The 16,422-nt window shown below is 51.0% G+C and overlaps 1 protein-coding gene across 3 annotated transcripts in view; it reads left to right on the forward strand.

Annotated features, from left to right (window-relative positions):
- The window catches only part of MCC (mutated in colorectal cancers), a 462,268-nt gene that overhangs the window by 417,599 nt on the left and 28,247 nt on the right, over window positions 1-16,422 (forward strand). For all 3 annotated transcript variants that reach the window (XM_021084624.1, XM_021084625.1, XM_021084626.1), the window contains 3 exons: window positions 4,927-5,161; window positions 8,897-9,103; window positions 14,092-14,192. In XM_021084624.1, coding sequence (XP_020940283.1) covers window positions 4,927-5,161; window positions 8,897-9,103; window positions 14,092-14,192 — 543 coding nt within the window. The remainder of the gene's footprint in view (window positions 1-4,926; window positions 5,162-8,896; window positions 9,104-14,091; window positions 14,193-16,422) is intronic.

Raw genomic sequence — 16,422 nt, forward strand, 5'->3', positions numbered from 1 at the left:
CCCATCATGGCTCAACAATTACAAACCCATCTAGTATCCGTGAGGACTCAGGTTCGATCCCTGGCCTGGCTCAGTGGGTTAAGGATCCCGCATTTCTATGGCCTGGGGTGTAGATCGAAGAGGCAGCTCGGATCCAGCATTGCTGTGGCTGTGGTGCAGGCCGGGAGCTACAGCTCCAGTTTGAGACTCCCAGCCTGGGAACCTCCATATGCCGCAAGTACGCCTGCCCCCCACCCCTCCCGAAAAGACCAAATAAATAAGTACATAAAACAAATGGTATATATATATATATTTTTTTTTGTCTTTTGTCCTTTTTTAGGGCCGCACTTGCAGCATATGGAGGTCTAATCGGAGCTACAGCTGCCGGCCTACACCACAGCCACAGCAGCGCCAGACCCTTAACCCACTGAGCAAGGCCAGGAATCGAACCCACAGCCTCATGGTTCCTAGTTGGATTCGTTTCTGCTGCACCACGACGGGATCGCCCCAAAAATAATTTTTAATGGAAAGAAGGACTAGAGTTGTAGAGTGACCCTCTGGTGCTGAGTCGTAGCTTCACAGGAAAGGCTTTCATAACTGAAGCCTCCTACCAACTCATGGCAAGAGAAGCACTGCTATTTCCCAGCACTGCACTGTCCAAATGTGCCTCTCCTGGGAGCACGTCTCCCCACTCAGCCCTATGGAATGTGCGGTAAATGGTTTTGCTGCTCACACATGGAACCCTAGGCATCTGTTTCTCCACATTGTGTTGACAATGCTTGAAGGCGAGCTCGGAGTCCTCTTGAGTGGTTTTGTGTGAGGCATGCCTGCCATGCCGCTGTTAGCAAACAGGTCTTTAGTAAAGAACGCATAGATGTCTAAGGAAGGACCTTTTTTCTCCCTAGGATAAGTCCCTCTTGTTGGGCAGCTGTCATCCTCAGACACCCGCTGGCTCCCTGGTGCCCTCTGCTGGTGGTATTGTTTGCTCTTTCATGCTTTTCTTGAGCTGCTTTGTTTCTTGAGGCAGTTGCACCTGAAGTGGCCCAACTGGAGGCTGTTACTGCTTCTCCCATCAAGTCCTCTTTAAAACTCAGCGTAGGAACACATGACACTGATGATTAATCATTTTTAACCTCCTTCCTGCCTTCCCAGCTTCCACTGTATTTCCCAATTGTTGCAATAGCCCGTAAAACATCTGGCTGCCTCTGCTCTCATCTCCCTGCAGCCAGAGGGATCCTATAAGATGAAAGGCAGATCACGTCACTCCTCTATTACAAACCCTCCAGTGGCTTCCGTTCTAATTCTAGAGGAAAGTACACAACCCTTTCGAGACCCTACATGTTCAGGCCCCTGCCCCTAGGACCACATCCTCTCTGACCAGCTCTCTTCCCTGTCCCCTGACTGATTCCAATTCAGAAACACTCTCATTCTTGCTGTCCTACTGCCTCAGGCCTCTGCATTTGCTAGGTCCTCCGTCTGGATCCAATATCCACACAGCTCCCCTTCTTACCTCCTTTAGGCCCACTCACGTGTAATTCAGTCACAGAGGCCTTCTCTGTAACTCTGTTTGGAAGAGTCACCTGATCCCCTTAGTGCTGCCCATAAGCGCATCATTTTTCTCCCTGGTATGTCTCACTGCCTAATATGCTGTACATTTTACCTCTTTATCTCCCCTGTTAGACTCTTGAGTTCCCAGAGTTCCCACTGAGGCTCAGCGGTGATGAACCCACCTAGTATCCATGAGGATGCAGGTTCTATCTCTGGCCCTGCTCAGCAGGTTAAGGATCCGGGGTGGCTGTGAGCTGTGATAGAGGTCGAAGATGCAGCTCAGATCCCACATGGCTATGGCTGTGGTGTAGGCTGATTCAACCCATAACCTTGGAACTTCCATATGACTCGGAAAAAAAAAAAAAAGAAAATTTGAGTTCCTGAAGGCAGATATTTTTTTTCCCCTAAGACCTAGAAAAGTGATCTATGGTGAGCACTCCAATATTTCTTGAATGAATGAGAGAAAGTTACAGTTATCGAGTACTCTGCGGGGTTGCAGAGGAGCATCATTCCAAACATTTTATCTCATTTGATCCTCACCACAGGCTCAGGAGGCATACAGTGTATTACCTTCACTTTAAAGAAAAGGAAGTAGGTATGGAGAATCTGAGTGGTGTTGACTCTAAATCTGCAAATCGTATAAGATGCTTGGGTCTCGGAGTTCCCATCGAGGCTCAGTGGTTAACGAATCCGACTAGGAGCCGTGGGGTTGCAGGTTCGATCCCTGCCCTTGCTCAGTGGGTTAAGGATCCGGCGTTGCTGTGAGCTGTGGTGTAGGCCGGTGGCTATAGATCCAATTCGACCCCTAGCCTGGGAATCTCCATATGCCGGGGGAGTGGCCCAAGAAATGGCTAAAAGACAGAAAAAAAAAAAAAAAAAAAAAAAGATCTTGGGTTTCAGGTAAAGGTAGCACCTTCCTATTTGGTTTTCCCAGAGGAATGGAACTGATAGGGGTGTGTAGGCGGGTATGGGTGTATATGGATGGAGAGACTGATTGATGGATTGATTTTTATGAATTGGTTCATTTGATTATGGGGGCTGCCACATCCTACAGCTACAGGGTGGGCAGGCTGGAGACCCCAGGAAGAGTTGGTGTTGCCGTCTTGAATTCACATGCCATCTGGAGGCAAGGTTTCTTCTTTCTTGAGGGATCTGGGTCTCATCTTTTAGGGCTTGAATTGATTAGATCAGACCCACCTATGCTGTGGGGGGGTAATCTGCTTTACTCAAAGTCTCCAGATTTAAATGTTAATCACATAAAAAATACCTTCACAGCAGCATCTGAGATGGGTGTTTGGCCAAGCAGTGGGGCTCCACAGCCTTGCCCCGTTGATGTGTGTGATTAAATCAAATTAACCATCAGCCTAACTCAAGAGGTGGTGTGTGTTGGTCAGACTGATCTTGTTCCCTTCATCTCTAAGCTCCATCCCCCTGTCCTGATGGGGTGAAGGGTGGTTGGGGGCACAGAGTGTGTGGGGCTCGGGGCCTCCCAGTCCTGTAGCAGGAGTTCTCTGACTTGAAGGCCACCCCAAGCCCTAAGAGGTTCTCTTCCTCATGTTCATAGCTTCCCATTTCTTCTCACCCTTCCCTCCCCAGAAGCCTCCTTGTCTTGATCATGTGTCATGTACAAGAGTGCAGCGGCTCCTGGCCACCTCTCAGTGATGGGAGGAGAATACATCTGCTAACTAGGGGTCCTGGGCCTGTTACCCCTGTTCCAGTGTGAGGTGAGGCGGGCAGGCCTGGGCCAGAGCAGCCAGCAGCCTGTGGGTGCCACTCCCTGTTCCTGGCACAGCTCCTAGCAATGGGAATCCTGGGGAGACTGGGCTGTGAATGGGGAGATGCAGCCACCGTCCAGCTGCACCAGTTTCCAGCCTCATGACCAGGCAAGCCCCTTAACGTCTCTGAGCCTCCGTTTGCAAACATGTAACGACAGAGATAACACGGAGCTGACTGTGGTGATGAGTTAAATGGGCCCCTGTTTGTTTATCTGCCATCTTTGCCCAGCCAGGTCCAGGAGGGCTGCCTCAAGTGTAGAAACTGCTGTAGGTCCATGCCGGCCTCAAGTGCTTGAGAATGGGTAGCATGGGCTTCATTCTGAACCTGTGGGGCAGCCTCCCTGCTTCTGGAAAAGGCCCCAACCCTCCTGAGAGCCAGGCCTCAGCGTTCCTGTGGTGCTCTCCCTTCCCTGATAGTCTGGGTCCCACAGAAACTTCCATGGCCACCATGTTCCCGGGGGTCAGCCCTGGGGGCTCTTTGGGTCTGCCAGCCCCTGCTCAGTGACCATTCAGCATGGATGGCCAAGGGTCACTTGGACCAGCCTCAGTCTCTGTGGTGAATGTTATACCCAGCGTGAGGAATGGCTATGGAGGCCTGGGGTTTCCTGCTTTCTCCATTTCGGCCGTGCCACCCACACAGAGGCCCCCCCCCACTACCACTGCTTCCTGTTCCCACCCTCTGGGACTGCTGTCAGCAGTCTGAGATGTGTGTACACACACACACACACACAATCTGTAGGTCACGCCATAGGTATTTTGTTTTTCAACTTCTTTTGTCCCTTTAAAATATTCCTTTTTTTTCTTTTTATTCTTTTTTTTTTTTTTTTTTTTTGGCTTTTTAGGACCACACCTACAGCATATGGAGGTTCCCAGGCTAGGGGTCGAATTGGAGCAGCAGCTGCCAGCCTACACCACAGCCACAGCAACACGGTATCCAAGCCATGTCTGCAACCTACACCACAGCTCACGGCAGTGCCAGCTCCTTAACCCACTGAGTGAGGCCGGGGAGTGAACCCCCATCCTCATGGATGCTAGTTACCAGTGAGCCACTATGGAAACTCCAGCATAACCTTTTTTAAACTCCTATCCACATGTACATCTATTTTTGCTACATAGTGCTGTTTCTTCACTCAAACTGTCTTAATTCTTACTATATTGTCCACATAATTTCCTTCTTTTTGAAATGTCCTATTATCCACTGAATCTTATATTCCATGAAGCATCTTTGTGTTCGTGTTTCTGGTTGCTCCCGTGGAATTATTTCCTTAGAATTCATTTCTCTGGTCCACACATTGTGGTGAAATATGTAAACAGCTATTCTTTATACTTGTGTCTTTCTCAAAAGGTAGTATCAATTTACTGTGCCATGCTATTTTTTTTTTGGGGGGGGGGACTTATCATCTAAATACTATTATGGTGAAAAGGGTATGGAGAAAAATGAGGGAAAAAAGACGTGTTAGCAGATTTCATGCAGTGGGTTAGGAATCTGACCGCAGTGGCTAGGGTATGGGTTTGATCCCCAGCCCAGGAACTTCCATATGCTGCAGGTGGGTGCAGCCATAAAAAGGAAGAGAGACCCACTGGCAGTGACTGGGAATGTGATGGGTTTTCTTTGTTTTCTCAGCACCACCAGCTCCACAGCCAGCAGCTGCGATACAGAGTTCACTAAGGAAGATGAGCAGAGGCTGAAGGATTATATCCAGCAGCTCAAGAACGACAGGGCCGCAGTCAAGCTGACCATGCTGGAGTTGGAAAGCATCCACATCGATCCTCTTAGCTACGATGTCAAGCCCCGGGGAGACAGCCAGCGGCTAGACCTGGAAAACGCGGTGCTGATGCAGGAGCTGATGGCCATGAAGGTATCCCTGGTGGGGGAGGGAGATCTGTCCTCAAACCCTGACCCCCTTCACTTTACCGTCATCAGGAGGAAATGTTGAAAGCAGGTCAGCCCATCTGTGTGCAGTCGCCCTCTCCCCTGGAGGACAGCCGGAGCCTCGAGTGTAGACAGGGATGGTTTTGGTGTGTCTTGGAGTCATACCGTGTGCTGGACGTGTTCCTGGAGAGGTGAGCTAACGTCAGGAGAATGTCCAGGCCAGAATGGAACACTTCGTCTCCAAGAGAAGCCAGACCAGACCCCCTGCAGGGTTCAGCAGCCTCTGTCTATATAAAAGGACCCCTGTCTCCAGAATGCCGCTTGCAAGTGCTCTTCCCAGGCTGATGCTGGCATTAATGTGAGACAGAGGAGAACAGGGCAAGGCCAGCTGCAGGATTTGCACAAGAGCCCTGGCTCCCTGAACCATTGTCCCTTTGGTGCCATGTGAAACATCAACAACCGTCATCCCCAGGAGTTCCCATTGTGGTGCAGCGGAAATGAATCCAGCTAGTATCCATGAGGATGCGGGTTCCATCCCTGGCCTCATTCAGTGGGTTAAGGATCTGGTATTCCCATGAGCTGTGGTGTAGATTGCAGATAAGGCTCAAATCTGGCTTTGCTGTGGCTGTGACATAGGCAACAGCAACTCCAATTTGACCCTTAGCCTGGGAACTTCCATATGCTGCGGGTATGGCCCTTAAAAAAAAAAAAAAAAAAAAAAAAAAAAAAAAAAAAAAACGAAAACACCATGCCAGCACATGCTGGGGTGACTTGCTCAGCACACCCCAGCCCTCGGAGGCTGCTCCAGCTGGAGTCTAGGTGAAGCCTGGGGAGACTTGGGGGGTAGTACCAGCCCAACCCAGACCCTGACTTGACTCCCACTGGCAAATCCTCATGTGATTGTGGCTGATTTCCCCTCTCACTGCCCACGAGCCGGGCATTGGGTCCATAACCAAAGTGCCTCTGCCCCCAACTCCATGGCCCTTTGCCCCCTGTGGCATGAGCTGTGAAGATGCCCTTCCATTATTTCTTCCAAGCATCACATTTCCTTTGCTGCTTGCAAATGAGTACACAACACAGAAATTTTCTAAAAAACAGAATTGATGAAAAGCTGGGAGAAGAGTTCCTCCTGCAGCGCAACGGCATTGGCGGTGTCTCTGCGGCACTGGAAAGCAGGTTTGATCCTCAGCCCAGCACAGAGAGTTAAAGGATCTGGTGTTACCACAGTTGAGGCATAAATCGAAACTGAGCTCAGATCTGATCCCTGGCCCAGGAACTCCTTATGCCACAGGGTGGCCAAACAAGAAAAAGGGGGGAAAAAACTCTGGGAGAGAAATAACCCATAATACCATGACCAAGGGACAGCCACTGCTAGCATTCTGGCTTGGTTCCCACCCTAGGCGTTTCTTGAAGGACAAACATCAGTCACCCCCCTTCCCTATATGTCCCTAGTGGTCCGTTCGTGGATGTGCGCTCACCCACATCAGATCCACTGACAGCACATTATGTTGGATTTCACCATATTGTTCTAGGAGACAACTGCTGAGAAACTCCAGTTTGTGGGGGGTGTTATTTGTTCATTTGTCTCTACTTCTTGTACTTAATCTTTTGTAAACAACTGGAGCTGTAGCTGCTGGCTACAGCAACGCCACAGCCACAGCAACGCCAGATCCAAGCTGCATCTGCGACCTACACCACAGCTCACAGCAACGATGGATCCTTAACCCACTGAGCAAGGCCAGGAATCGAACTGTCGTCTTGCTGGGTTTGCTACGGTTGAGCCATGATGGGAATTCCCAAAAGAGGCTTTTCTTTCTTTTCCCACCCAAAACCCAATGGATGACATGTTTCTTTGCCACATCTCCAGAAGGAGCTGGGACTTGCCACGTGCCACCTCTGAGAGCCAAGATCCTGAGCCTCCCCTCCTGTCTGATGCCCCTGATGGCTGGCACCGTGGCCGCCTCGCCTTTCCTCTTAGGCAGAGTTCCCACCTCATTCTGACACCCGCGGACGGAGTCATCTTCCCTCTGTCAAGCTCATGCGTGTATGTTCTGGCTGTGACTGCCCACATTAGCTCACTGTGCAGTGTTGCCAGAACCCTTCGGAATCCTGCCTCCGATGGCACAAGACAAGCAGGTTCAGCGTAGGGAAACACCTCCCATCCTGGTTTTAGGTCCTCATTAGGAAGGCTTGGCGTCTGCTTTTGAGTGGTCACTGGGACGTGGCTACTCCATGGGTAGCACCCCCAGCCCTGAGTGTTACTGGCTGACACGGGTGCCCTCTCAGGGTTTCCCCACATTGGAGGTGAGAACATCGATGGGGGGTGGGCGGGTGGTCTGGGCTTTACCCAGGGGAGCACAGCAGGCCCATGGCTTGCGACCTCAGAGAAGGTTCACTTTGAGGGATGACTAGAGTCAGTGATCTTGGTGAATCCCTCTCAAGGTGGTGACGCAGCATTCTGAAGAATCCTTTTAAAGTGGGGTTCCCGTCTTGGTTCAGCAGAAACGAATCTGACTGGCATCCATGAGGACGCCGATTTGATCCCTGGCCTCGCTCAGTGGGTTAAGGATCCGGTGTTGCCTTGAGCTGTGGTACAGGTCACAGAGGCAGTTCAGATCTGGCGTGGCTGTGGCTGTGGCATAGGCCAGTGGCTACAGCTCCAATTCGACCCTAGCCTGGGAACCTCCATATGCTGTGGATGTGGCCCTAAAAAAAGTAAAAAAGAAAAGAAAAGAAAACAGTGTGACATGCTCAGTAAATGCTGGTGGTTATCACTGTTACCTGGCTTCCGGCCCCAGGACAGCACTGTCCCCTTTTGGAGTCTCCTCCACAGCAGCCTCTCATTGAAGTTCTCTGCGATACTTTAAGACGTTACCTGATGAATAGTCACCTGTGAGGGGCTCGATTTTGACTGATGACATTTGGATCCAGAGATAGATAAGAGCTGGGGCAGTACTGTTGCTGCGGGCATGGCCCCAGGGTGCCATCAGGGGTAATTAAATGCGTGGCCAGGTAACGTGGAAAATGGTAAAGGAAACGGGAGTTGGAAGGGACCTAATCAGATCCAGTCCTGTGTGAATGTCCCGTTTTACAACCTCTTTGATAAACCTGGGCCTCTGCCTGTCAGAACCCTGCTTTCCACCAAGGCTGGTGTGACCACAGGGAAAGCAGGGGCAGGATATTCTAGTTGTTAGAAAGGTTTTCCTTGGAGTTCCCAGTGTGGCTCAGCGGTGGCAAACCCAATTAGTGTCCATGAGAACGCTGGTTCGATCCCTGGCCTCGCTCAGCAGATGAAGGATCTGGCATTGCCATGAGCTGCGGTGTAGGTCACAGACATGGATCCCATGTTGCTGTGGCTGTGGCACAGGCCAGCGGCTACAGCTGCAATTGAACCCCTAGCCTGGAAACACATGTGCCGTGGGTGCAGCCCTAAAGAGCAAGAAAAAAAGAGAGAAAGGTTTTCCTTGTAATCTTCCTTATAGTGAACCAATATGTGCTTGCCTGTAACTTCTACCCACTTATCTCAGTTCTAGAGTGACGAGCGTGTGGCTCGGGGCCCACATCAGTCCAACAGACGTGCAGACAGCCATCTAGTCTCCTCCGGGCCATTTTCTCTGCCACTATGAGTGATACCTCCTGTGGGGCTGTGGGTGGTGGTCAGAGACCCCCCCTTTCCATGCCCAGCCCTGCTCTCAGCCCTCGTGTGCTCTGTTCCCTGCAGGAAGAGATGGCCGAGCTGAAGGCCCAGCTCTACCTCCTGGAGAAAGAGAAGAAGGCCCTGGAGCTGAAGCTGAGCACACGGGAGGCCCAGGAGCAGGCCTACCTGGTGCACATCGAGCACCTGAAGTCCGAGGTGGAGGAGCAGAAGGAGCAGCGCACGCGGTCCCTCAGCTCCACCAGCAGCGGCGGCAAGGACAAGGCTGGCAAGGTAGGGGTGCGAGGACCCAGGGCTTGGGCTCATCTTCTGCCGTCCTCACTGCCCTTTGCCTCAGCTTCCTTGTTGGCATAAGAATTGCAGGCCATTTGAGAAATCTGAAAGAAGGTGACATTTTGAATGTAAAGAAACCAAATCTCCATTTTATTATCATTATTATTATTGCTTTGTGTGTGTGTGTGTGTGTCTTTTTGTCTTTAGGGCTGCACCCGCAGCATATGGAGATTCCCAGGCTAGGGTCTATGCCAGAGCCATAGCAATGCACAATCCAAGCCGCATCTGTGACCCACACCGCAGCTCATGGCAACACCGGATCCTTAACCCACTGAGTAAGGCCAGGGATCAAACCTGCAACCTCATGGTTCCTAGTCGGATTCGTTAACCACTGAGCCACAACAGGAACTCCGTATTATTGCTTTTTAAAGCCGCACCTGCAGCACATGGAAGTTCCCAGGCCAGGGGTAGAATCAGAGCTACAGCTGCCATCCTACACCACAGCCACAGCCATGCTGGATCCAAGCCACGTCTACAACCTACGCCACAGCTCACAGCAATGCTGGATCCTTAACCCACTGAGCAAGGCCAGAGATTGAACCCACATCCTCATGGATCCTAGTCGAGTTCGTTAACCACTGAGCCACAAAGGGGCATACCCCAAATCTACATTTTTTTTTTTTTTCCAAAAAATAATCTCACTTTTTGTAACAGGTAAAACGTTTTCACAGATGCCCGTCTTAGCAGGGAGTGATCTGTGTGGTGGTCCAGGAATCTGGTTGTGGCTCCACCTCCAGCCGTCCCACGTCACACAGTGGCTGTCCTTGTTGATCACTGGGACTGGTCACTGCATCTGTCATCTCCCTTAAGTCTCACAGCTCTAAGGAAGGAAGGCTTATCCCCACTTACATGACGAAAATGAAGTTTAAAAGAAGTGAGGGGGTCTCACAGCTAATAAAGGGAAGATTCAGGATTTAACCCCAATCTGGCTGACGGGCCCTCCTTCTCTGCTCTGGCTCCTCCTCAACTTCTGTGAGGTGGAGGCAGAAAGCAGCTAAGACAGAGGGGAGGAAGGCGAAGCCTGATTGCCCAGAGGGTACCACAGTGGGCTGTGGCTGATAGCATCTTGCAGACTGACGCTGTCATTAGCCCACAAGCCATTTTTTTCTAGAATCCAAGCTCATTCCATATCAGCCTGTATCTCAGAATATTTCCAAACACTGCATTAGAGGAAAAAAATACTCTAGACCCTCAAGAAAGATATCCCTCATCCCAGGGTGCTGGAATTCTGTGCCTCGGGCTTTCTGTTCCTAATTAATGCCAGCTTCTCCTAACTCTGGTTTATCTTGGGCCCAGGACTCATGGGCGTGCGCTGACGTGCTGGTCTAATGACGTGCTGGTCCTCATGGCCAAGGGGCAGGGGTGTCTCCATGAGAGAGAGGGGTGTATACCTGCAGAGAAAGCAACTTGCCGATGCTGTGTGGCAGTGAACGGTCACCTTCCAAACAGCTAAGAACTGTGCTCCACAGAGGCCATGGCCACCCACCTCTCACCTCTGAAGGCCCCAAGGGCGTCCACACTGTAACACCAGCTGGGTGCTCTCCCAAGTCCCCAGCTGCTTCTCAGTCATCCATTCACCTGATGGATGTGATTCGGCCCAAGTGCCAGAGGCAGTTCCAGGAGTTAGGATTCCAATGCAGGATGCCGATGGGCAAACAGATGTTCTCAATACAAGGACATTGTGTCCTGAGAGGAAGGATCGATGCTTAGGGGAAGGGAAGGCCACAGCCCAGACCCAGAATCCAGATTTGGAGATTCAGGACAGGTTTCCTGAACAGAGACCCAGTGGAGAGTGGGCGCTAGGCCAATGAGGAGGGCCGGGGCAGATGAGGAAGTCCGCCCTAGGCCAATGGATGGCATGCCCCGACAGCCTGGAGGGAGGAGGCGATCCATGGGCTGAGAGGCCAGCCAGAACCTAGAGCGATCACTGTGGGGCTTTTGCAAGAGGGGATGTGACATGGTCTGGGCTTTTGGAAAGGTCACCGTGTTGGGTGCACCCTGAAATCTTGTTCCCCGGGGCCTGGGGGATCTGGGTGAGGTGAGCAGAGGAGGACCTGGGGCTTGGGGAGATGGGGTTTTCTGTTCATTGCTAACAGCTTCAGACTCTTTGGAGAGCCTGTTGAGTTTATTAGCAGTCACTTGGGCCAGAGACCGAGAGACAGAGCTCCAGTGTTGATATGCGTGTGCTTAGGGTGTGGCAGAAATGGACTTGCTAGGCTCTCGCCAGAAGGCCCATGAACTGAGCATTTCCCCCCTGGTTCTTAGTATTGATTTTGAGTGGGGGAAGCGCTGTGTTTTGTGGAGTGGCTTCAAAGTACAGAGATCTCTTGGACAGAAAAGGCCAGATGATCTTATTTTTATTTTTTTATATTCGAGTGAAGAGCTTTACAAGAGTACCCTGTGTTGTTCAGGTAATGAAATTAAAGTAAACTGATTATTTGGTCTTTCAGAAATCAGATCCATTTACTATATCCATACTGTCTCCCTTCTGGGCTATTCATTTGCCCTTATTTGTTGCTAGATGAGGCAGGCAGTCTGGAGCAGGGGCTGGGAAACTGTAAAAGGCCAGAGAGTCAATATTGTAGGGTTTGGGGGTCATACAGACTCTGCCGCCACTACCTAGCTTTGCCGGTGCAGAATTGTGCTGCAAAGGCAGAGACCATCCGGACACAGAGACTGTGTGCTAACACGTTGTTAACAGACGCTGAAATTGGAATTTCATAACACAAAACTTGCCTTGGATTTTTTTTCACTATTTAAAAAATAGAAAAAAAAAAGGGGGGGGGGATTTCCCATTGTGACACAGTGGAAACGAATCTGACGAGTATCCATGAGGAGGCTGGTTCCATCCCTGGCCTCACTCAGTGCACTGGGGATCTGGCGTTGCCATGAGCTGTGGTGTAGGTCACAGACAGCGCTAGGATCTGGCGTTGCTGTGGCTTTGGCTTAGGCGGGCAGTGACAGCTCCAATTGGACCCCTAGCCTGGGAACCTCCATATGCCGCAGGTGTGGCCCTAAAAAGCAAAAAAATAAAATATTAAAAATAGGAAAACAATTCTTACTCTTCAGGCTTTATAATAATAGGTGGCAAGCCAGATCGGGATCTAGAACACCCACTCTTGCTCCGCAAGAGGGAGTGTCGTGCTTGTTTTAAAACTGCCCTCCAGCCAACAAGCTGGGTCCCAAATCCCGCCCAAGCAAGTTACATTTGGTTTTCTTAGTTCTTGTCTTAGTTTGGTTTTCTTAGTTCTTAGTTCTTGCAGCAGAGCTTACCAGACCTGTTTGTTGAGAGGCGCCGGGGGAGACAAAGCTGTCCTCTGTCTGTAAGGAGTCTTTTTGTTTGTTTGGTTGTTTGTTCTAGGGCCACACTCATGGTACATGGAGGTTCCCAGGCTAGGGGTCGAACAGGAGCTGTAGTTGCCGGCCTACACCACAGCCAGGATCCAAGCCATGTCTGCGACCTACTCCACAGCTCATGGCAACACCAGATCCGGAATTCACTGGGCGAGATTGAACCCACATCCTCATGGATACTAGTTGGGTTCGTAACCCAGTGAGCCACACAGAAACTCCTGTTTTTTATTTGTATTATTTAGGAGTCCTATGAGGAGCTCCCGTCGTGGCGCAGTGGTTAACGAATCCGACTAGGAACCATGAGGTTGCGGGTTCGGTCCCTGCCCTTGCTCAGTGGGTTAACGATCCGGCGTTGCCGTGAGCTGTGGTGTAGGTTGCTGACGCGGCTCGGATCCCACGTTGCTGTGGCTCTGGCGTAGGCCTGTGGCTACAGCTCCGATTCGACCCCTAGCCTGGGAACCTCCATATGCCGTGGGAGTGGCCCAAGAAATAGCAAAAAGACAAAAAAAAAATTTAAAAAAATAAAATTAAAAAAAAAAAAAGAAATGTTAGCCTCACAAGGCTGGTCCATGGGGGCTGGGGTCCACAGGGCTCTGGATGGAGAGGACGGAGGGAAAGCAGGGGCAGCAGAGGGCAGGGTGTTGAGATGTTGCTGCCTCCTACACGGGAGCCCGGATGTGGTGGCACTTCCCTACCAGAGGGCAGAGGAGACCCAGTGCCCTCCTGCCATCTGGACTTCTAGCTCTGGCTGCATCCTGCGTTGTATCTCCCTGTGTACATTCTGTCTCATGTAACAGATCACGGGCTTTTTGTTCTCAAACCAGGGCTGTAGTTGCTCCTCCGTGAGGGTGTTTCTGAGCATGCTCTCAGATGGCGCTGTCCCCGGGGCCACTTTACCACACAGCATGGCAGCTGCCCTCTGGCTGTATGCAGAGAAAGTAGAGCCCTCTAAGGGGTATGATCGTTGATTCATGCATAGCCTGGACTCCTTTGAGAGCTTCTGGCTCTTAGGTTTCCTCATATGTAAAAGGAGAGGCTTTGGTTTAGATGATGTCCACGTTCCAGTCTAATGATAACCGTGGGGGTGCACTTCTGGTCTCCTCCTCCTTTGCAGGGTTTTCTAGATGCTTACCCTGCAAGCCCTAAATCCCTCACTCTAGACATGATTGCTTTCTCCCCAGGGACTGTGGGGCGAGGGGAGGGATGACACAGGACACTCACATGTATTTCCCACTTGTCTGTCATGAGTTACAAGAGGCTGAACCCAGTGGTGCAGGGCACAGACCTGGAGCCAGCCGACCTGGATTGGAATCCTGGTTCCGCCGTGTCCTAGCTGGTGACTTCTCCTTGGGGAGGGGATGACGATGGTGTCTGTCTGCCTCAGAGGGTCGTCACAAGGAGTAGATGAGGGAACATGTGGGCAGGGCTCAGACTAGTGCCCGGTTCAGCGGGGCACTAAGGGGTCATCATCGCCCCAGATGTGGGGACACCCGCTGCCCGGTCCCCTCCCGACCCCTCCTGTGGGTGCCCTGGCCCAGCCCCAGCCCTAACCCGGGTGTGTTTGCTGTCCTTAGGAGTGTGCTGATGCCACCTCCCCAGCTCTGTCTCTGGCTGAACTAAGGACGGCGTGCAGTGACAGCGAGCTGGCTGCGGAGTTCGCCAACGCCATCCGTCGGTAAGCACCCTGCCTGCCGCCCCGATGGGCACGTATTCCAGGAGTGGCAGCTTGCTCCTCGGTTCTCCTGGCTGCTGACGTCCGCTCCCCACAGAGTATTACGGGCTGCCTGGGTGGGGGGTGAGGGGGGTGCATGGAGGAAACCTGGCCCCGGGCCCGGAGGTCAGGGAGGGGGTTTACAAGGAGAGTAGACAGTCATTTCACCTGCAGAGAGAAAAAGTCTCTGTCTTTGCTTTTTTTGTTGCGGTAGGGCTTTGGCTAGAACCTCAGGACTGTGTTAAGTGGTGACAATCAAAACAGGCATCTTTGGGTATCACGAGGATAGAATATTGCAAATTTTGTTGGATCTTTAGGGATTTTTTTTTTTTTCTGGTCTTTTTGCCTTTTCTAGGGCCACTCCCATGGCATATGGAGAGTCCCAGGCTAGGGGTCGAATCGGAGCTATAGCCTACACCAGAGCCACAGCAATGCGGAATTGGAGCCACATCTTCGAACTACACCACAGTTCACGGCCACGCCAGATCCTTAACCCACTGAGCAAGACCAGGGATCGAACCTGCAACCTCATGATTCCTAGTCAGATTTGTTAACCACTGCACCATGACGGGAACTCTGGATCTTTAGGGAATTTTTAACACTTTCTTTGGCTGCTTTACATGTCTTTTATATTCTTGAAATATAAAGATAATTCAGTTGACTGAAGGGAAAAAGCAGCCACCAGCACTAAACATCTTAATGTGGTTTCCAGCTTTAGTGAGAATGTCTGCATCCCTGGCTCTCTCCAGTCAGGGGGCCTCATCGCTTTCACTCGCAGACAACGTCCCCCTGTTGTGACAGTGTTTCTTCCTCTCCATTCCTTCCAGATCTGTCTTCTACATCCTAACTTTTCATACTCTCCCCACGCTCTGCACCCTATACTAGAGCAGGGCTGCCCAGTAGATGTGCAGTGCAAACTGCACCGTCGTTTTAAATGTTCTAGAAGCCACATTAAAACAGTAAAAAGAGGAGTTCCCATCGTGGCGCAGTGGTTAACGAATCCGACTAGGAACCATGAGGTTGCGGGTTCGGTCCCTGCCCTTGCTCAGTGGGTTAACGATCCGGCGTTGCCGTGAGCTGTGGTGTAGGTTGCAGACGCGGCTCGGATCCCACGTTGCTGTGGCTCTGGCGTAGGCCGGTGGCTGCGGCTCCGATTGGACCCCTAGCCTGGGAACCTCCATATGCCGCGGGAGCGGCCCAAGAAATAGCAAAAAGACAAAAAAATAAAAAAATAAAAAAAATAAAAAAAAAATAAAAACAGTAAAAAGAAACAGATACAAGCCACTTTAAGAGCTTGTGCAACCCAATGGACCTAAAATACCACATCTGTACGTAAATCAATATTTTTTCAGGATATTATCAAGATAGCTTATCTTCTTCCAATTTTTTCCCTGTATTTTCAAAATCCACTGTAAATTTGGTAAATTTACTTTCAGCACATCTCAGATTCAAAGCAGCCACTATGTCCAGGGTTCAGTAGCTTGCATGGCTGTGGCTGCCCCGTCAAATAACACGGTTCTGGGGGAGAGAGGTCTTCAACTCTGTTTTTCAGCTCACTCAGCTCTTCCTCAGCTAGAGCCATCATGGCATTTGGCTGATGGGGTGAGTTTTTTGGTGATGAAACCTCTCCTCTCCTTTGCAGTGATATCTTCTTGCATCTCTCTGAGGATGTTTATGACACTTATTCTGAAATGTAATTATGCCTGCTGTATTAACAGTTTGCCTGCATGTGCGCTTCTGGGGTTGAGTTGTGTGACTCTTTCTTGGCCTCGGCTCAAGCTCACCTTTCTGGCTTCTCTGCTTCCCCTGGCTGACGACAGCTCTCTAGGCGGTGTATCTGACCCAAGCGTCTGGTCCCCTTCCGTTCTGATGGCCGGCCCCTCTGGTTTGCAGCCCCTCTGCGTCCCCTTCTTCCTATTGCCGCAGCTTTCTTCTCTGTGCATTTGGGGTGGTGGTTTCCCTTTTCAAAAAGGACAAAAATCAGGAGTCCCCATCATGGCTCAGTGCTAGGCGAACCCGACTAGCATCCATGAGGATGAGGGTTCAATCCCTGGTCTCGCTCAGTGGATTAAGGATCCAGTGTTGCCATGCGCTGTGGTGTAGATCGCAGACGCGGCTTGGATCCTGTGTTGCTGTGGCTGTGGTATAGGCCAGTGCTTACAGCTCCAATTGGACCCCTAGCCTGGGAATGCCA

The sequence above is a fragment of the Sus scrofa genome, chromosome 2 (genome assembly GCF_000003025.6).
Source record: "Sus scrofa isolate TJ Tabasco breed Duroc chromosome 2, Sscrofa11.1, whole genome shotgun sequence".
Lineage (NCBI taxonomy): Eukaryota > Metazoa > Chordata > Mammalia > Artiodactyla > Suidae > Sus > Sus scrofa.